The sequence below is a fragment of the Thyridium curvatum genome (assembly GCF_004353045.1).
Source record: "Thyridium curvatum strain D216 chromosome Unknown NODE_4_length_842636_cov_84.159710, whole genome shotgun sequence".
Taxonomy (NCBI): domain Eukaryota; kingdom Fungi; phylum Ascomycota; class Sordariomycetes; order Thyridiales; family Thyridiaceae; genus Thyridium; species Thyridium curvatum.
In genome coordinates, this window is record NW_022156759.1 from 768,468 (window position 1) to 789,332 (window position 20,865).

Consider the following 20,865-nt stretch of genomic DNA (forward strand, 5'->3'; position numbering starts at 1 on the left):
CATAAAGTATCATAGAGGTGGCGCAATACCCCAGACTCCAGAAGCAGCCGTGCCTTAATATCGCTTCCTTTTGCCGGAAGCTCGAATCGCAATTGCCGGCTCGACTTTACCCTTTACATCCAAACTGGAGCCAACCTCAAGCCGGGTCAACGATCCCCCCCAAAAAGATTGAGCGCCTCCTATCGTGATCAGCTGCTGGTTCTCCCAAGGTCTAGAATGACTTGGAATTCCTTGGTGTGTGGTCCCGGAGTGGGACGACTGTTGGTTTGGGGACCTATCTCCCTGGGAGATGCTCTCGCCTCTCCACCCTCATTGGCGGTGACGTTCCGGAGAGTAATGAAGAATAGTCTAAACAGTCCGAGAGTTCGGGCTTGGCGCTTCGAGGCGACGCAAGCGATCCCAAAACGTAATATAACACATTCTCCGCGTCGTGGCGGATCCTACTGCCCCGTTATCCGCGAGCACCTCATCACGGACTGGACCGCCCATAGGCCAGTCCCGGTGACCCCTGGCCATCTGCTGACGAGTCCACCCTCATGTGAAGTGCCTTCACGATCGTGGTCGACTTGCCATAAAGGTGGCATCGCTTGCACCTACCTTTCGGTCCCTCCCGCGCTTCTCCTTTCCTTCTCTTTGTGCTGCCGAGCCAGTGACTGTCGTGTAATCCGGCACTCTTCCGGGCCCACCTACGGAGTCATGGGCCATCTACGCACCCTCCTCGCCTCTGTGCTGCCCCTTCTCGCGGCGCAGGGGGTCCACGCGCAGGACCCCGCCCCGGCGGCTCCGGGCAGCGGGAAGTACTGCAGCTCTGGCGAGCAGAGCGTCTGCTACTCCGAGTACGCCGCCTCGCCGTCGGGTGTGCTGTACCGGATCGCCATCCCAGATGTGGCCCAGCCGCCGTTTGATGTGCTCCTGCAGATCGTGGCGCCGGCCAAGGTGGGTTGGGCGGGCATCGCTTGGGGCGGCAGCCTCAAGGGCAGTCCCCTGGCGGTGGCGTATCCGAACGGGGATACCGTTGCGGCCTCTTCGCACTGGGCAAAGTTAGTAATCTGCTGCCTCTGACTCATGATGCTCCCGGTCCGGCCAGATAGGGTCGGCATGCTAATTGCTGTACGACACAGTGGCGACGATCTCTCTGCGCCCTTCACCAGCGCATCTTACACCGTTCTGACATCCTCCCGCAACAAGACGCATTGGACCGCCGACCTGCTCTGCGCCGGCTGCAGCTCTTGGGACGCCGTCTCGCTGAACCCGACAGGCGTCAACACCCTGCTCTGGGCCGTCGGCGACAAAGCCCCCACCGATGCCTCCGCCGTGCCCGCCAGCACCGCGAGCGGGACCTTTGCCGAGGACCTCGGCGCCGCTCGCGTGTCGTCCAACAAGTTCCGGCGGTACATTCTCTTCCTCCAGGCCGGCCAGCCGGCCGACGGGCCCCCTCCGCCGGGCGCGACGAGCGTCGACGGCCCCACGGCGCTGCGGCCCACGGCCTCGACTATCATCCGCCCGCCGCCGCCCGAGGGGGGACCCACTAGTGTCCGAACCTCGGTGACGGTACTCCCGCCGCGGCCGCGTCCGACGACCAGTGTCAGCAGCTTCCCGCCCACCGTGATCGGTCCCGGCGGCGGCGGACGCCCCACATCCCGGCCGACGCTCCAGCCGCCGCGCCCGACGACCACGATGCGCACGAGCCCGAGACCCGGCGGTCCCGTGACTGTTACCGTCACCGTGACCCGGCCTCCTGGAGGCGGACAGCCCACGCGGAGCGCGCCCGGTCCGCCGCGGCCCACGACGTCGAGGGACCCGTGCAGCGGCTGGGACCCGCCATGGTGGTGCGACGACGACGATGACGAGTGGTGGTGGGGCGACGAGGGCGAGGGCGAGGGCGGCTGGGGTGGTGGAGGTCGCGGCGGCCGTGGCGGAGGTGGCCGTGGCGGACGCGGCGGTGGCCGTGGTGGCCGTGGTGGCCGCGGTGGTTGGGACGAAGCTGAGGGTGCAGAGCAGGCACAGGCTTGAGCGGGGCACGGGAAGGTAAAAATCGGTGTTTCCAAAGGTTTCTTCTAGCAGTATGACAGGGTTGCATGCAAACTTCGGGGTAGGGGGTTGGGGATATTGGTCCTGACTGGATTTACACGTGGACTTCATACACTCGTTTTGGATAGAATCAGATAACCTATGCACTTTTCGTCAAGGACGTGGTACTACCTATTAGATGCATCCTACATACCTATACTTATGTGCTCTTGCTCCCAGCGGTCTGGTGCGGGTGCCGAGGTGGACTCCGACTCGGTGCGGAGTTGATGCAGCCTGATCGGCTTCGGCTTCGGGCGCCGAGTTGCCAGTCCGACGTGGCCCGTCTGATTGCCCCGCCTGCCGCCTGGATTTCCAAGTCCGATCCCCTCTGCTTACAGCTCTTCTCCCAACTCATACTTTCGCCGTCATTACCGCGTCGTGTCTCCGTCCCCGGTATCTAAAACTGCACCCGAGATGAGCACGTCCGCGTTCACCCTCCCGGCGGGCTACGCCCTCGTCGAGGGCTACCCTGCGCCGGAGGCATACATGCGCCTCCGCGCCGACTCGGGCCTGTCGCCGCGCACCCCCGCCCAGGCGGCCTGCTACGCGGCGGGCAGCTGGCACGGCGTCTACATCACCTACGCGGACCCGTCGTTGCCCTCTCCGTCTCCGGTGCAGGGACAGGAACCCTCGCCCGTGGGCATGGGCCGCATCCTCGGCGATGGCTCCTGGTACTTTGTCATTGCCGACATGGCTGTCCTGCCGGGGCACCAGCGCAAAGGCCTCGGGGACGCGATCCTGAAGAGCCTGCTGGCGCGGATCCGCGAGCGCGCACCCGAGGGGGAGACGTACGTGAGCCTGATGGCGGACCCGCCGGGCAAGAAGCTATACGAGCGCAACGGGTTCATCGAGGGAGTCCGGTGGAACGAGGTGGGCATGGTGCTGGAGACGGAGGAGGGGAAGAAGAAGGAGAAGGTCTAAAGATGAGACTAGACTGAAAGGATTCCATTGTTGTCCCAGCGTGATGGGCGATCGGGATAGGTTGGTTTCGACGAGTGGTGACATTAGACGGTGCGGATGTTGTGCTTCTTTGGTAGATCTAGGCGCATACAGGCGAATGCTAGAGAAGAGCTGCAACTTCCTTTGCTTGCAAGAAGCATGCTTGGAGGCTCGCATAGAGCTGAAACGCTCTCGTCACAGAAATGCCACGGGAGAACAGAGACCAAGTCTGGTGTGGTCAAATGTCACAGGAGGCCCTTCTTGGGGCTCCCCTTTCTCATTACGGGGTGTCCTCTAGTCAGGATTTCTGACATGCTCCCCCCAGCTATCTATGGTCTGGATAACGCGCGTAAAAGCAGTGAAGTGGTGGTATCGGTGCTGGTATCCCATTCCCAGAAAGCAAATGTAGTGCAGTAAACAAATGAATGAAAAGACTCGATCCCGCTTGTTTTTCCTGCTCTCGACGAGACGATTCATGTCTCCCAATAATCAAACAATCTGTCTCCGTGGAGACATGATGGTATTAGATGATGCTGATCCATCTCGCCCCGAAAACGCCATCGTTAAACGACAATGCCATGCACCGGTTTGTTTTTTGGTGATCCGAAACTCCGCGAAACCCGTTGTAGCAGCAACAGTGGTAGTAGTACAGAACCAACAACAAGTCCTGTGTGACTTGCTCACACACACACAGCCTCTTCCTAGCATTCTTTTCGCTTTTGCTCTTTTTCCCCCTTTTCATCTAAGCCCACAGGCATTCCCTCTCATCGCCGCGGCTCATCATCATCATCTCGAAGCCCTCGACGCGGTCCCTGAGATTGGCGTTTTCGCTCGCGAGCACCTGGTTCTTCCTCTCGAGGTGGGAGATGTACTCGGTCGCCTTGCTCAGGATGGTGGCCTTGTTGAGCTTGTGGGCCGGGGCGAGGCCGCCGAGGTCCTCCTGGTCGTCGAGGGAGCCCTCGCGCTTGACCTGGGCGCACTCGTCGTCGTCCTGCTCGGCGCGGTTGACCATGACGCGCAGGGCCGGGACGGCGTCGCGCAGGGCGGCGATCTTGTCGTTGAGGTTGGTGCGGTACCGCTTCTCAATCATGTTGTGGGCCGTCTTCTTGGGCCCGAGGACGCCGTTGCCCGTCGTCGGAGGCGAGGCGCTAGTGTTGTTGTCCTTGCGGCGCGAGGCAGCCGGCGGCGGGGAGGCGGAGGAGCGAGAAGAGGACGAGCTGGTGGTGGACTTGCGCTTGAGGCTGCGCTGCTGCTGCTGCTGCTGTTGTTGTTGTTGTTGCTGCTGCTGCTGCTGCTGCTGCTGCTGGCTGGCGCGAGTGGACCGGCGGGGCTCTGCTTGTTGCTGCCGGGGCTCCTGCTTGATCTGGATCTCGGCCGGAGCAATGACTGTCTGCTGTTGTGGCCTCGACGAGGCGAAGGGGGCGGTCTGGAAGAGGGGCACATTGTCGTTGAGGCCGTCTTGGCCAAAGGGGACAATGTCGTCGGACAGGCCGTTGCTGTTGGTGAGGTCGAGCGGGTTGATGGCCGGGCTAACGGAAACGCTCCGAGCGGGGACGGAGGACAGTATGGGGCTGTCGTAGGGGTCGTTGGGCCTCACAAAGGGGTTGTTGGAGGCCTGCTGGGCCTTGTCGCCCCAGGAGAGCCAGTCGTTGTCCATGGGCAGGGCGTAGGGGGCGGCAAACATGGGAGAGACGGGAGACCCGGGCGACGGGGCCGAGTCCGACGTCAGGTCTGCCGAGGCGTAGTCCTCGAGGGGGCTGACGTAGAGAGTGGCCGGAGAGAAGGTTGCGTAGTTCTGCACGAGAGAAAGAAGAAAGAGGGTATATGTCAGTCTGGGGCTCTCCTGGGTTCCCTTTCTGGGTCTGCGGGCGAGGGAGGGGACAGAGGTGGTTGAGGGTGGAGGGAGGTATGTTATATTATGTTGAAGCGTATTGGGTGTTGTGTGTAAGTGGGTGCGGGATCATGGAGGATGGGCGAGCTGAGCAGCAGCTCCACCGCCATCCATGCTGGACTAGGCAGTCGGATGCGAGCCAGGGGGTGGTCCCAGGGACTTGTTGGCGGTCCAATGGGGACAGGGGAGTATCTCGTCGTGTATGACGTCGACGCCTATTTGACCCAAGGCTGGGAAATAGAGGAGACGAGACGAGACGGGGAGATGGGGGATGGGAATTGGGAATTGGGAAAGGGGAGAGGGCAGAGAGCAGGCAGAGGGAAAGGAGTGAGTAGAGAGAAAGAGAAGAATCGAACTAACCTGTTGCTTGGCGTTGTAGGCGAAGGGATTGAAGGCGAGGGGTGGGTTGTTGATCGTTGTGCCGGACATTGTGGGGGGGGGGGCTGATGATCGGTGATCCGGCTAGCTAGCTGGTCTGGTCTGGTCTGGTCTGTCTGTCTAAGAAAAAAGAAAGGCAGAGGCAGCGAGAGAGTGGTGATGTTTCTCGGCTGTTGACTGTGGTGGAGTGCTTGCTCTGCTAGCTTGTGCTTGTGCTTGTGCTGGATCGAACTCGGGGTATCGAGGGATGATGGGCGGTGTTAGCGGCGGTCGTCGATGACTCTGTGTACAGTAGGTATGGTAGTGTTGGACGAGTAAGTACAAGTAAGTGGTGATATCAATGGAATCTCGTGTCCGTTGTTTGGTCGGGTTTGCCTCTTAGATGGGGGGGGGGGGGGGGACAGGAGACACCGAGAAGAGGGGACGTGTATTTGATATAAACCTTGGAGATGCGTATCGTTTGGGACGTTACGGAGACGGGGCACATGGGGGATGGGCACAACAGCGTTTCCGCAGTACCTAGTTACGTATTCACAGCTCAGGCCGGGGACTGTTTGGTGTGTGTATACCTATTCAGATCTTATTTTCTTGGTCTGATCCTGTGCACGACAGAGCCAGCCAAGGCCAGCCAGCCAGCCACCTACCTACCTAGGTAGCCAAGTCAGCCAAGACAAGACGCCGGGAGGGCGAGAGAATACGGACAGACGGGAGGGCTTAGACTGCAGAAAGAAAGTAAGTATCCATGGATTGCCGGGAATCTGCTTCAGCGGCGGGCCCGCACTTGTCGGGAGGCCCACGTGAAAGGGAGAAACAGACGAAAAAATGCACAAATGGGACGGCAATGCCCTACCCGCCATGGGCAAATGGGACAAATGGGATGGGGGATGGCCTCGGGTGGCACTGGCGCGATGGAGAATGGGCTCAGGGACGAGAACAAAACGGTGGGCGGCGTGGACGGCGCGCCGGGGGCTGCAGGGTTTGACTAAGGAGAACGAACGATTCGGGGCGGCAGTCTTACGATCGGTCGGGGATCTAGACAGCGCACGCTTTTTTTTTGTATTAGTATCGCTTTTCTCACTCCCTCTCCATCTCCCTCTCCCTCTAATTAGGTAACGCTCTCGCCTGAGTGAGGGAGTGCGTGTCCATGTGACCCATTCATCCAGCGCAGGTCAGCAAGATAGATACCTACCTAGGTAGATGCATGGATGGGATGGCTTTCCATCTGGTGGTGCCTGTTGTTCTTCTCGCGATATGCTCGCGTATGCTCTTCTGAACGGGTGTGACATTTGACCTTGGATCAGACTTGGAGCCCGCGTCCTTAGCGACTGCCGAGTCAAGAGCTGGAATGGAACATCGAATGGCTCAACATGGCTTGGTTGATGACGCCGGGCGCCGTTGACTCGCTCCGTTTCAGGTCTCGGCGTTTTCTCACCCTCCCCAGTTCTTGTTAGTTAGTGCCAGCGAGGGCGAGACGAGGCCGGACAGCTGACAGGGGAGGAGACCTTACGGTGATCTGCACGTACAATAACTAGGTAGCTAGTTACGTATGGAGCGCAGACGGTGGCTCGTCATCCGCTTCCGTGATGTGTGTTCTAGGACTGTCTGTGTCCCTGGTAATCAACTACCTGCTCAGGGCGGGCAGGGCTGACTGCAGTCCCCCAGATCCTCCAGAAGAAGACGGGCGTGGCAATGCCAGGCTCGAGGAACCGGATGCAAAGGACCAAGTTCTTGCAAAGGCCTTGTGTGCGTGCTGTCCGTCTCTCCGACTCTCGTCAGTCCTCGGCACCGGCGCCGTCGTCGTTCTTTCTTGGATCCCGCCGCCCGGCCCAAGATGCCCTTTCGCACCAATCAGATGGGAACGACGAGTGGCAATCTTCAGTCTCAAGGTAGGGGTCATGGAATCGGCACCACCGTTTCCTGTGCCGCAAGCAACACCGGCAGCAAGCTGTGGGACTGAGCAGTGAGGCCAGCATCTGCCCATCGTGGGAAATGGGCTGATCTTCGGGGCGCGGGCCAGGCCGTAAAACCCCTCCCCATCCCACCATTCACGGGGCCTCCAGGGCTCCAGGGCTGCATCTGGCCTGAGGCTGCCCCCTAAACGCGTGACTCCGGAGGTGCCCGCCCAGGGCTTCAGGCGCTGGCTGATAGCGCCAAAGTACCTACCTAGGCATTCTCTTGCGCCAGCCCTGCAGCGCGGTACCCGTCGCGCCATCGCGGATCATTATCGTGATCGCGAGAATAAACAGGGCCTTCAAACGGCGAAAGTTCGGCCTCGCGCCCACACCACACGCCCACCGCCACTACCACCATGACCGTCTTCGTCCATCCTGTGGTCATCATCAAACACCGTCGCCGAACAGATCTACACCCCTATTCAAAGGATCTCTCCCGCTCTTGCTCCGGATATCCCCCCCTTGATCCCCCTTGATCAACCCCACCGTTTTCCGGCTGGCCCGGGGCTTCATTCACATGGCACATTGTCCAACCCGTGACATCTACAAGTACATGGAACTCGATCGCGGCATTCTTATATCGTCTCGTGCTGTGTATTGGACTGCAGAAAAAGGAAGGAGAACGCAGCAAGCCAACCGGCGAGCAATGTGCGTTTCTACGAACATGGTAACCTTGAAGCACTACACTAGTCCAGCCTCTCCCCATCTGGACCCTCTGTGTAGGAGTACTGCCACTCGTATTTGGGCCTCTCCCATGGCTTCACCTCCCGCATGGTCCCGCCTCTCCCATACGCGGATTCCGTATCGCGTTCTCGACGTCGTTGGCGCCTCGGTCTTTGCTCCTCGTCCCGTTCCAGGAGGTCCAGCCTCCGCCGTAGACGCTCCATCTCCTCCTCCATCAAGTCAGGTGACCCTCTCGATCCTGCAGGCCGCCGACGGCTACTCGACCTTTTTGGGACCTCTTGCCCAGAGCTGCGTGTGCCGGATTTGTGTTTCTGGTGGCCGGCCCGTTTCGGCGGCGCAGGGTCTCGCTCGTCGTAGCTATGCTTGTGACCGCGGCGAGAAGGCCAAGGAAAGGAAGACGTGGTGGGCGAGTACCCGCCGTAACGAGGGGGCGGTGACTTGTCCTCGTCCTGGCTGCTCCAGGAATAGGATCCCGATCCTTCCGAGTCGGCGTAGTACTCCGACGTCGAAGATGGGCCATGTCGTGGGACGAGAGACGGCCGCACGTATGCCCCGGCGTCTCCATCCCCGCCGCGGCGCTCGCGACGACTATACAAGTACTCCCAGTCGTCAGCTACCTCGCGAGCGGTGTAGGACGACCTACCTCGGGATGCGTGCGGTGTGCCACGGCTACTGCCCTGCGATGCGTAGACCACCCTGTACGAATAGGATGCAGACGCAGACGCAGACGGTGAGTACGGCGGCCGGGAGGATGACCGGTACCGCCTTTCGGGGTAGACGTAGTCATATGATCTGGACGAGTAGCCTCGGGGCGACCCCGAGGGGAGCGCGTCCGGACGATATGATCTAGGCATGGTCTTGTTAACCGGTGGTTTCTCAGGAGAAGACTCACCTCGTACTGATTATGATTCCCAAGCCAATATAGGTATGCTTTCACTGTTTGTAGATGACTTGCAAGAAGCGCCTTGTTTGCAGAAGGAGTCCCCAGGCTCTGTGAAACCGTCCATCCGAGCTGCTTTATATATTTCCGATGGGACAATAAGGTTGCTGAACACCCGCGCTTTGTTGCATGTTGTTCGTCAATGGCTTTGTTGCGGTGCACCTGTTCCAAGGGAGGCCTGCTTTGTGATCAATCGGCTTTGCACACGCGCTACATCATTCTGTTGTCCAGACCCTTCAGACAAAGGGGGGGGGGGGGCAATATTAATCTTGTTCTCGAGCAATGGTACCATAATGGCCAACAAAGCGATCTTAACCTACATAGCGAGGCCAATGACCCGAGCAGTCGCGGAGGGGGCCCCTGAAGAGGCCGCTGTGCGGGATCCATGTCCCTACAATCCATGAACCGGCAATTGTCGAGATCAACATACCTATCTTGGAAAATAGTCCGCGAGGTCCGCGATTGACTATGAATTACACCTGCCCAACAGCTGCACTCTGCACCCTCCTCACTGTCTCGTGGGCATTCGGAATTTCCGTCCAGCTTGAAGTGGCTCAACTGATGTCTTGCATATACAAGGCCCTCGGTGATAGACATGGGTAGGATGTGTCATGGATGGGCTGAATGTAACCCAGTGAACGCATTGTGTTGACGTGTGGCCTTTGAAGAAACACGGCACATCTAACTAAGCACAGATGCCATACTCCGTAGTTAGATGCCATCCCAGTAAGCCAAATATGCAACCACGGTCCCTTGCATTAGCGGAGAAACTAGCCAGCTGGGGGGTTGCCTGGGAGCCTGGCTCGCCTGGGAGAACCTCCTCCCTGAGGCCGTAGAGAGATCTGCACTTTGACGTACCGGGGGCGTTGCAGGCAAAAAGCCGGTTTGGAACGATCAAAGGGCTGGCTCCACACAACTTAACTACAAGCCATCTATGACGACAGCGGGGCCCTCCTTCTCCAGCTCATCACGTCCACAATTGGCCTGGGTCTTTGGTTCCGTCGTCTTTGTGAGTCTTGGCCCAGGCATTGGGGCCAGATGCTTGTCTGTGATGAGCAGGACAAGCAAGGCCTTGCTTAGCCTTGAATCGTGGGAGGTACGGAGTAGAGTAGTCTGCCTGTCCGACGATTGGAATATTACGAGGTGCCCGCGTGTCTTGCCTTCGCTTTCTGTTCTCAGTGCCTCTCTCACTCGCTCTCCCCGGAAATCAGCTTCAGCTCTCACCAGCAGTGGCAAGGAGGTTTAGCGGTGCAGAACATAGGAGAAGAGTCAAACCCACGACGGCGTCATTCACCACCGAAATGACGGCTCTGGCCCATATTCTCACACTGCTCACCGCGGCCGCGGCACCAGTGACGGCTCTGACGCCACTGTATTCGACTTACACCTTCAACCCGCTCGAGCACCTCGCCGGTGTAGCGCCCTACTTCGAGCCGCAGGATCCTCCGACCTCGCCCGATCCTCCTCGCGGCTGTTCCCCTGCGCGCGCCGCATACCTCGTGCGGCATGCCGCCATATATGCGAATGATTACGACTACGAGGAGTACATCGAGCCTTTCCTGTCCAAGCTCGAAAACACGACCGTCGACTGGGCCAAGATCCCGTCGCTCGATTTCCTGGCTGGGTGGAAACCGCCCTTCTCCGACAAAGAGGTCGAGCTACTGACCCGCGTCGGCCGGCTTGAGGCGGCACAACTCGGCGTGAGCCTATCCTTTCGCTATCCGGGCCTCAAGACCCCGTCGCAGGTTTGGACCTCTTCCGCCGAGCGCACGCTCAAGTCGGCTCGGGCATTAGCCCGCGCCTTCGCCGTCGATGACGACCAGCCTATCGACGTCTCCTCCATCTACGAGTCCAAAGAGGCCGGCGCGGACAGTCTGACCCCCTACAAGAGCTGCCCGGCCTACTCGTCCAGCGCCGGCTCCGACCAGTCGGACGAGTACGTGCAAAAGTTCACCGCCCCCATAGCCGCCCGCCTCAACTCGCTCGCGCCTGGCGGCTTCAACTTCACCGCCGACGACGTGTACGGCATGATGGAGCTGTGCGGCTACGAGACGGTCGTGCGCGGCAGCTCACGGTTCTGCGACCCGGACCTCTTCTCGCCGGACGAGTGGCTGCAGTGGGAGTACTCGGCCGACGTGCAGTACCACTACAACTCGGGCTACGGCAATCCCATCAGCGGCGTGGTGGGGCTGCCTTGGCTGAATGCAACGGCGGGTTTGCTGCTGTCCAGCCCCCAGACCAATGCCGCTTCCGACGATCGCAAGGCCCAAGATCTGTACATCAGCTTCACCCACCGTGAGCTCCCACCCATGGTCCTGGTCGCCATGGGCCTGTTCAACAACTCCGAGTTCGACGGCGCTCTGGCCGAGGCCCGCATCAACGACACCATGCCGCTTGACCGCATCAACCACCGGCGCGCTTGGAAGAGCTCGCACGTGTTGCCCTTTCTCAGCAATATTGCCGTCGAGAGACTCGACTGCACCCAGAGCTATGGCTTTGACGACGGCGAGTACTACCGCGTACTGGTCAACAATGCCCCCCAGGAGCTTCCGGCTTGCGGGGATGGTCCGGGCCAGAGCTGCTCGAGACAGGGATTTGAAGAGTATCTGCGAACGAGGGCCGAGCTCTTTTCCGGGTTTTCGGACAAGTGTGGTGTCAAATATGACAACTCGACGGACACCCTGGGCATCTACTCGAGATCGAAATGAGGGAGGGCCGGAGCCAAGGGGGGGGGTTGAGGGAAAGCTTCTCAGTCGACCAAGTGTAGACACGGGCTTGGTCATCAAATAATGTATATATGAGCCATATTGATCATGAGCAAGAAACAAAATGAGCATGTAAATCATCTTCATCATCTCTCGCGCAAGTCAGCCGTCGCAGCCATCCAAACAGCAAAACTCCGGACTTGATCAAAGAGGTTTCCAAAGTTGCACTCGGCGACCTTTGTCGCTCGATGCGGGGTAGAGTAGGTGGAGGAAGAAAAGAGGACGAGAAATTGCGTGGTAAGCAGATGAGGGCAAGGAACAGACTGAAATGTCTGGCTCTCGGACATTCCCTTGTTGGGGGCGCTTGCAGCTCATTACCAAGTTGAGGGCGGGCAGATCATCGGGTCTGTTGGAGAAATATCTACCTCGCGTCCCCCTCCCGCTCCCCCGCAAACCCGTTTCCACAAGGCAACTGGGTAGATCCTGGGGCCGAAAACGTCAAGCTAATACCAAGCTGGCTCGGTTGCCTGGGGCCTGGTTTGGCTGTCCAAATCCGTCACAAAGTGCACAGAACGCCAACCATTTCCGCCTCCCCGCAATGACGGACCCAGAAGTCGGCGCCTGCTCCATGGAGTTAGCCCTCAACCCCATCGTTAAAGGGCCGTAGAAGTGTTTCTTGGATAAGAAGCGAATCACGGACCCATGTTTTCCCCGCTGTTCCTCTCATGTCCGATGGGGCACGACATGTCAACGGCCACCCGATTTCCACCATCGTATGCTGCTGCGCCGCAGTCGGGCTCGATATAAAGATTGCAATGCCGGCCGGAGGGAGAGGGTGAAGGCGTCCGGTTCTATACGACGCCAGCCTTGTCTCCCTCGAACGCACTCCCTTCCGTGCGCCGCCGTCCCTCGGCTGTTGTTGTCACAATGCGTCCTACGCTTCTAACCCTCGTCGGCAGCTTCGCCGCAGGCGTATTTGCTAGCTACCCAGCCAAGACCAAAAATGTCCAGGATGTCTTTGACACGTCCATGGCGGTGCTGGACACATACTACGACCCCAGCGCTGGCTACATCTACGACTTCAGCGAGGCAGCTCTTCGTCACACCGTTACGGAGACTGCCTGGTATGCTCTCGGCCTTGTCATGCGAAACGATGGCAACGATATTGAGGAGGCCGAGAAGATCATCAACAACCTGGTCAGGGGCCAGTTCAAGGACAAGTCCAAGCAGTGGTACGGCACGTACCAGAAATACCCCGAGGAGCCCGTCGTCGGCTCCGACGTCTACCCGCAGAGGATCTACTGGACGTGGGATCCCAACTGGCGCGGCTTCGTGGGTACAACCTTTGTCATGATCCTTGAAGAATACTCGGACCGCATCTCCAACGAGACTCAGGAGCTCATCGTGGAATCTCTGAGGCACGCCGTGATTGGAGACACGTATCGAGTCGGAGGTGTTGATAATGACAATCTGTATCCTGGATACAGCAACCCGGTACGCTTCATGTGCTTTACGCGTGACCCGCGATACCTTGTCGCGCTGGGGACAACACACTGACTGGAACAAGGCAATCATGAGGGCGTTCACCTCGGGCTGGCTGGGCCGTCGCATCAACGACGAGAACATGACCAGATCCGGGGAAGCATATGCCAACGAGATCATTGAGCTCTTCAACATCACAAACACGCTGTCCGAGTTCAACAGCGGCACGTATACCGGGATTTCTCTCTTTGGCCTGACCCTCTGGAGCACCTACCTGCCCAAAGACTCTGTCATGGCGCAGTGTGCTCCGAACATGATCCGAAAAACCTGGAACTCTGTTTCTGAGCTATGGCATCCCGGCATGAGGAATCTCGCAGGCCCCTGGGACCGGGCATACGGCTGGGACATGAACCGTTACTTTAGCATCATGGGCGTGTGGTTCTGGGCATACCTAGGCAAGGAGCACTCCTCGCTCATCAAACACGTAAGAGCACGTCCCGACACATAAGACACCGTGTCCATCTGGGGCCGGCACCACACGAAAGCCATGCTGACTACCGTGAAAACTAAAGGCCCAAGCGATGACGCACTCCAAAGACCACGCTTGGGCGCCTGTCATATCAGTGTTGGCCGACAAGCAGGCCGCGCTACTCCCCGAAGGCTTCTTCGAGAAGCTCAAGACCTTCCAGGGGGAGCATACCTCTGAGAACAAGGTGTATTATCCTCCGTATGACTTGGAGATCAGAAACGTCTCGACCTGGCTGTCAAGAAACCTGACCATCGGGGCCCAGTCCATCAATCAGATGGCTGTCGGTGGTCCCACGACAACTGCCTTTACGCCTGCTGGCGTCCAGTGGACGGCGGGCGACCAGATTGGTTTCTGGATTGTGAGTGTCTCCATGTCTTGCCCCAAGGCCTTTCATGCCATGTGCCAAATATTCTAACATTGCCCTCAGCTTCGACCTACAGAGAAGAAACTCCAGTCTGTGGTCTCTCCTGGCAAGCTGAGCCTGACTTACCCGGAAGGTACCAACCAGTCTGTCTTCGAATTTGCCATGTCGACATTCCGAAGCAAGCCGATGATGAATAGTCTCGATGACATACCAAATCTCAAGATATCCGTCTCGGGCAATGTCAACCATGCCCCCAATTTGACCTTCGCGGGAGTCAACGGTGGCGCGGGGAAACCATTGCAGTCGTTTGATGTGTGGATCTTCAGGTTTTCCATGCCCAAGTGCTTCAAAGGAAAGCCTACAATCACTCTAGACTTTGCAGTTTGAGGTGGAGATGGACCCCACGTTGGGCTTTTGATCGGGTCAGTTCCTCGGAATTGGCAATAGTCATTCTATGCCACTGTATTGCCAAGACAAGCTTTGATTGAAGATGTTGTTTGGTCCAGGTAGCCTGTTGCGTGTACAATTCCCTGAAAGTCTGGTGTGCAGACCAGGCAACTAAACCTGTCAATTCCTGAAAATTCTTGCGTCGATTTGTTTACCTGCAAAATTGCTAGAATCCGTACAAGATTCACGAGATGTGCTTTCTGAACCATTGATTTCTTAGCAATTACTGAGACTATGCAGGGATGCCCATCCACCAGAGCATACGACAACCTGACCCGTGTGAAAGATTACCGTCATTGCACTCTCCGTGGGGAGGCCATATGATATTGGTAAGAGGGTATGAACCGCCTCATCCGCCACCGCGACCCAAGTGTCGTCAAGAGAGTCAGAGCATCTATTGAATCTTTGAGCTTTTGCCCTGGCTTCGCCGCCTCGTCATGTCTTCCAACTCATCTACATCGCCACCGCACAGAAATTCAACCCCTTCGCACGAAACACCAAGGCATCCAAAGCTTCTGTTGAGTCAACCGCAACCCACCACCAAACATGTCGAGACAGAGATCGTCGTCGTCTACCAGCGGCGGCTCGAGGAAGACCGCGTCTAGTATGCTGGAGCGAAACGAGGCCCAGGGAACGAGGTCGAAGCAGGGGTGGTGCGGTACGCTTCGCTGCGTGGCTGTCGGTCTGAGGTCCACTCATCCTTTCCTCCTATGACACCTGGCGCGTGCTATTGGAGCCCGGCGGCTTCTCGTCAGTATTGGGTCTCTTGTCTCTCCACGAGGGGCCAGTGGGGTCTTACTATGCCTCCAGAGATGGCAGGTAATTTAGAAGCCGGATAGCTCCTCGCGAACGCGCTCTCTCCGATCTCTTACACGAGGTGGAGGAATGATATTGAAAGCGTTTAAAATCGCAGAGGCATCCGGACCAGAGAGAGAGGATATCTCGTCAGTTGTACGAGGGCAATTTTCGATCGGTGCGCCGGTTCGAATATCAAGGAGGGGATGCAGTATGCTTTGACGGTCACTAGCCAACAGATGTGCGTTCTGCTTCCGATATCTCTCGTTTTCAGCCCTTATCTCGATGGCAGTGAGACGAATCTCAACAGCATCCAGGCGACCGTCAATGGTATCCAGGCGACCGTGAATGGTATCCAGGCGACCGTCAACGGTATCCAGGCGACCGTCAATGGTATCCAGGCGACCGTCAATGGTATCCAGGCGACCGTGAATGGTATCCAGGCGACCGTCAACGGTATCCAGGCGACCGTCAATGGTATCCAGGCGACCGTGAATGGTATCCAGGCGACCGTTAATGATACCCAGCTGAGCAAGGATCTGCTGGGTACCGTCCTGCTGGGCTGCTGGGATATTGGCAAAAAGGGGCAGCTGGGTAGCGAGACCGTCTAGATGAGACCTGACGACGACGAAGTCAGGCTGGGGTAGGTTCTGTTGTTGTTGATTCGGCAAATTATTGGCCATGATGATGTCTGAAGGTTGTAAGAAGGGAGAGAGAATGAAAAGATTGTGGCCCATGGCGGGATTTAAGTAAGGGACTGTAGGTAGGCTGAGGCAGTGGGGAAGTGCGGCCGAGTCGCTTCCAAACGAGCGAGTCTGCAGGGGCGACACCGGGCCGGTCTGGTGTAAGGCGCAGGTGCCGATGGACATAGAAAGGGCCATGATTGTGACGGTGGGGTGCGCCGTGCAAGCTGAGAAGGAAACTGCTCTACTCTGAGTATCTTGCAGGAAAGAGCACACAACCATGCCCGAGATTGTCGGGGCCGGCTGGCGGTAAGAGCACTGGTCCAACAATAAGTCATGACGGCCTGATCACCAGTTGAAAAGTAGTTAGCTAAGCACTGTAGTAATTGGGTAGCTGCAGCCCTACCCTGGCCAATGTCCCAGTTCCAATATTGACAGGAGCGACGCCCAAGGGTTCCAGTTCCTGGAGAGCTATGTCGAAGGAGGGTCGAGTCGTTGGTCGCAACGGTAAGATGCAAGGTTGCCAGATCTGGTGACAATAGTTTGAGGATCTGGTTGAAGTTTGAAGCTAATATTGGAGCAATGTTGAGCGAGTTGGTGATGTCCATCCAGATCAGAATTGAGGGGATCGGGCGCAACGGCTACCACGAGGCCCGGACCTGAGGTCCATTGGTGACCGCCGAGGGCGATCGGTCGGGGAAGATGTTCGTCGTGGGGGGGGGGAAGGTCCACGACAGGGAGCCGTTCTTGTGTTCCCGGAGGTGAGGTTGTGCTTGTCTTGTCGATATACGGCGCATTCTCATTTGTGGTCTTTCACTTGTGATCTTTCTCTGGGGTGTGCTTGTGGTAGGACAGTGGTCGGCCGGCTGATCCATCTCAATCAATACTGGGAAATGAGAGAAAAAGCTTCTTGCTACCATAACATGCCAAGAGGGGAAAAAACAAAGGGATGAGATGATATGACCTAAACAGCGAATTCTCTTTGAAAATGAAATTTTAAGGCCTGTTCAATTCTGATGGTGACTGCAAAGGTGATGGAGAGAGGGAGGCGTGAATGGAAGGCGAGGAGGCTAAAAAGTGGCCCAGTTGGTGGATTTCGAGGCAGCGCGCACGGTCCTCATCTATTCGGGGTGGTGTTGCTTTTTGGTGGGGATGGCGCTAGAGTCTTCGAGGTTGGGACGGGCTAGGCGTCATCTCAGCACACATCCATCCATTCAGCTGTCGGCTCCAGGGCTTTATGCCCGTCGAGCAGCGTGGGCCGGGGTCGTATTCCCGCAATACACAAGCCCAAGCCAGCGCAGTCCGGACCAAGCCTCTTGGGTCCTGCAGTCTCTCTAGGTAAGGTATCTCATCCATGCCCTCGATGGACATGGCTCCCTGAAGTCAGCCTTTAAATAACTTTCATTCGGGGCTCCATCGCAAGCGATCAACAGCGAGGACCCCCTCGCGTCCACTCTGCAACGAGTGGGACCTCTCACTCCGCCCGCCAGTCAGCCAGCCAGCGCCAGTCCGATGAAGTGCACTCACTACAGATGGATAAGGGGGAGAGAGATGACGGGAACGCACGCACACACGCACACACGCACCGACTGGATCGGGAAGTGAGGGTCGAAGCCAGTCACCCCAGGAGCCATCACCATCAACCACGCTCCAAACCATCAGTCTATCGTGTCTTCCATTCAGACTCCTCTTTCACCATTCACGTTTCTCATAGAGTCCTCACACCAGTCTTCTCTTCAGAACCCATCGATATTCAGACGAGGTAATCCCCTCGAAGTACCGCCAGGACCACCAGTCGTCCGAGCGGGAACGGTACGGCAGTTGATGCCCTCGAGCTTGCAGTTGGTCTCCATGGTCACATTCAAGCAGTACTGGGGAGAAGCCTTGACAACGTGTTGATGGAGCGTCACGTCATCTGCATGTTCGAGCAGTACTGGGGAGAAGCCGGTCAAGCAGTACTGGGAGAAGCCTTGACAACGTGCCGACGGAGCGCCAGCTACATGTCCTTGTACAGTCACATCCTACTAGGTTGTCGGTATGATCTACTTTACATATACTTAATTCGTTGAGCAAGGCCGTCATGAGCAACATCGACCCTCTTAGCCGTGTCAGGGACCCTTGCCAACTTTGGCATCCGCGTCCCCATCCGCATCATGAAGAACAAGATCGAGTTTCTTAGTCGGGACTGGAGCTCCAGCTAACTTTGACATTTCCATCTTTGAGAGTATGTCAAGGATCTGCAAGGACTCGAGGCATGCCTCTAGCCCTAGAGCAAGGACCCGATACTGGCAAGCATCCGCATCTCCAAGAACATACCGGAGATTGAGTACAATGACCTGCACAGAGGTGATCCATGAGAACCTCGTGTATAGCGCAGACCTTACGTGGCCACGTTCGACTGGAAGGAGACGCAGGACCTGCCGTTCGTAAACTTCAACGTGAACAAGAAGTGCCCCAATACAGAAGCCCAGATGGAGTAGCAAGAGAAGAGCACCATTGTGACCGATAGGATGATAAGCCTTACCAAGCCTGCTGGGGCCGAACGGGTGCTTGTGTCTGTCGGCTCAAACCACACAAGTGCCATGATACAATGAGCTGCGTTGGCCACGATTCCTGATTCTTTCACATGGCAGACTGGCAGATGTGTGGTGCTTCCTCTCCGTTGTCTCCAGAGCAGCCTTTCGCGAGCCATGCAGGAAGACCTCGCGGAAAGGGTGGTAGCGTGCACAAGATCATTGAGAACCGGGGTGAATACAACCTCGGAAGCTATCCGCCGAGTACTGATCCTGGGGAGCCTGCCTGCGTTGTCTAGCACTGCCCAGAGTGAAACGATCGTCGCTCCTTTCTGACTGTTTCGACGCGGACTAAGATGGTGAACTACATACAGTCCAAAACCAAGGGCAATGGCTCGGGGAGCCCCTCTGGCAGAGGGAACATTAGGGGGGCTCCTGGCTAGCCAGCAATCATAGTGCAATGGTCGGCAACTGCTAGCTCCGCTGGCCTGGCGGTGAACGTCGACGTAGCCACCGTTGCCTTCTGGTCCGGTCAGGTCATGGAGCAGGCGTTCCAGACTTCCTGGGAACCCAAGACAAGTCTATGTTTGAGCTGTCAGACCTTCTCATGGCGGTAAAGGAGCACAACCCCAATATCCAAGACTAGAAATCGTATGTATCACAGGACTGTAGGGTTCTATACGTCTGTGATTAAGTCTACTATTATGGCAGTTGCGTCACGCCCTGGCTTTGCCAGGTGTTGGTCGCTGTATCGGGCGATAGCGTACAGGGTTTGAGATGAGCACCTCGAGAGTCGTTGCGCCTACCGTTTAGGCCGGACGTCCTCACCGGCGCCGGCAGCGCTATCGACGTCACGGCAAAGTACACCACTCTGTCCGACGGCACATCTAATTATCTGCGTGCGCGGCACGTGCTTCTATTCCGTGAAGCTGGAGGCGCACATGTCCCAATTTCACCCCTATCCGACGACCTCGGCCTTTATTGGGCAGCACTAATTGAAGAAGCCAGAAGGCGAAAGCTTGAGCCGACAAATTACGAGTTGGCACTGGCAGGTCGCGACGTGGAGAACGTATGGGAGATAGCTTTCTCGACAGGGCAAGGTCATAAGTGACCGCCTTCCGCAAGTCCCAGCATCCCAGAGTGTAATCGCCTAACACACGTGTGACAGCGCCATGCGAAACGGTTCACCACTCTCTCCTCTCTCCCCTACGGAGAAAGCCAAGGTTGTCAAGCACGTGAAGTCCAGGACCGGGGCTTTGCTGTGATGCTCCACTCCCAAAACCCGCAAGGAGCACAAGAGCCATCAATCCATCAGCGCATCGTAATGGACTCCCTCCCGCTCGGCCCTCATCTTTTATCGAAGGAAAAAGATCGCTTCTGCGCAGTTAGAGTGTCGGTTAGAAGGGCACGAATGTCAATCGAAGATCTTCTCTATCACAGGGAGCCGAGGGGAATGTCGCGTACGGTACTCTATAGAAGGCAATGTCAGTAGGCATTTCGATACACTTAGCTGGAACAATACTTGCTGAACCCTGCCGTATCCAACAGCCACTTCTTGAACAAGACGGACGGATTTGAGACGAGGATTCAGGCCTCGGACAGCCAAAACACGGAGGACAGGGTGAGGATGACCAGCTCATGGCTTGGGAGATTTGGTGTATGACTGGGAGGATGGTCTGATGTCGATGGAGGGCGGTTGGTTGACACGGCAAAGGAGGGCCAGGGCTGGTAGAAGAGCATGGATCTCCCGGCAGATCAGAAGGAAGCCATCGCGCAGAGAAACAGTACCAAGCTATTCAAATTGCCACTGGAGCTGTAATCATAGCTACACTTCATGGCTCAATTCAAAGTCATCGAGGCGATGTCGGTGCGGTCGGTGCCCGTAGAGATCTCCCAGCCTGTCGAAAGAGAAAGATTCGTAGTCAGCGAGTGATTAGGGGCGGTATTATTGTGATTGGTGCCCTGGCGCAAACTCACGAAGTGGCGGCTCGATGTATGTCCCGACCAGGCGGTACCCGCCGTCGCCCTGGACAACCTCCTTGCCCAACCCGGCCACCCAGCCCTCGGTCAGGCTGATTCCGATATTGATCTCGTCCCCTCTGAGCGCTGTGGTGATGTGGCCCGTACCGGAGGGAAAGGGACTTAGCTCGGTGTTGAGGCCAAAGTGCTTCTTGGCAAATTAGATGGGGTGCCTGTCGACGAGATCTTTGGGAAGGGGCCCAATGGAGAGGACTGGATTATGCGAGGGGATGTTTTGATTGCTTGTGCTTGAGGTTCTGGGTACATCAAATGTTTAAGGAGCGCGGAGAAAAGTAGGCGCGGGCACGCCGAAGTCCTTGGAGGTCAAGTGTTAGATGAGATGAGAATAGTCCGCTCGCGCTCGCTTGCGGAGACATCGGGACGCCTTGAAGACGAGCTCAAGTCACTCCTCGGTCACCTCCTTGAGTTGCAAAAAGCTGATGACGCCCGAGCTACTAACGACGATATTTAGCT

At 57.3% G+C, this 20,865-nt stretch overlaps 7 protein-coding genes across 7 annotated transcripts; 4 read left to right on the top strand and 3 right to left on the bottom strand.

Moving 5' to 3' along the window:
- Positions 1–696: 696 nt before the first annotated feature.
- On the top strand, positions 697–2,013 carry E0L32_001191 (uncharacterized protein; the record flags this gene model as incomplete). Its single annotated transcript, XM_031134735.1, has 2 exons — positions 697–1,040; positions 1,122–2,013. The coding sequence occupies 2 exons, from the start codon at positions 697–699 to the stop codon at positions 2,011–2,013; spliced, it is 1,236 nt and encodes a 411-aa protein (XP_030993084.1).
- A 471-nt stretch (positions 2,014–2,484) lies between these two features.
- E0L32_001192 (uncharacterized protein) lies at positions 2,485–2,991 on the top strand (the record flags this gene model as incomplete). Its single annotated transcript, XM_031134746.1, has 1 exon — positions 2,485–2,991. One exon carries the CDS (start codon positions 2,485–2,487, stop codon positions 2,989–2,991), a length of 507 nt encoding a protein of 168 aa, XP_030993085.1.
- A 760-nt stretch (positions 2,992–3,751) lies between these two features.
- Positions 3,752–5,329, bottom strand: E0L32_001193 (uncharacterized protein; the record flags this gene model as incomplete). Its single annotated transcript, XM_031134759.1, has 2 exons — positions 3,752–4,804; positions 5,261–5,329. The coding sequence occupies 2 exons, from the start codon at positions 5,327–5,329 to the stop codon at positions 3,752–3,754; spliced, it is 1,122 nt and encodes a 373-aa protein (XP_030993086.1).
- A 2,587-nt stretch (positions 5,330–7,916) lies between these two features.
- On the bottom strand, positions 7,917–8,768 carry E0L32_001194 (uncharacterized protein; the record flags this gene model as incomplete). The annotated part of the gene is made up of 1 exon (XM_031134770.1): positions 7,917–8,768. One exon carries the CDS (start codon positions 8,766–8,768, stop codon positions 7,917–7,919), a length of 852 nt encoding a protein of 283 aa, XP_030993087.1.
- Positions 8,769–10,155: 1,387 nt separating this feature from the next.
- Positions 10,156–11,562, top strand: E0L32_001195 (uncharacterized protein; the record flags this gene model as incomplete). Its single annotated transcript, XM_031134781.1, has 1 exon — positions 10,156–11,562. The coding sequence occupies one exon, from the start codon at positions 10,156–10,158 to the stop codon at positions 11,560–11,562; it is 1,407 nt and encodes a 468-aa protein (XP_030993088.1).
- A 924-nt stretch (positions 11,563–12,486) lies between these two features.
- On the top strand, positions 12,487–14,321 carry E0L32_001196 (uncharacterized protein; the record flags this gene model as incomplete). Its single annotated transcript, XM_031134792.1, has 4 exons — positions 12,487–13,053; positions 13,127–13,525; positions 13,614–13,928; positions 13,998–14,321. The coding sequence occupies 4 exons, from the start codon at positions 12,487–12,489 to the stop codon at positions 14,319–14,321; spliced, it is 1,605 nt and encodes a 534-aa protein (XP_030993089.1).
- Positions 14,322–15,205: 884 nt separating this feature from the next.
- Positions 15,206–15,913, bottom strand: E0L32_001197 (uncharacterized protein; the record flags this gene model as incomplete). The annotated part of the gene is made up of 1 exon (XM_031134803.1): positions 15,206–15,913. One exon carries the CDS (start codon positions 15,911–15,913, stop codon positions 15,206–15,208), a length of 708 nt encoding a protein of 235 aa, XP_030993090.1.
- Positions 15,914–20,865: the final 4,952 nt, after the last annotated feature.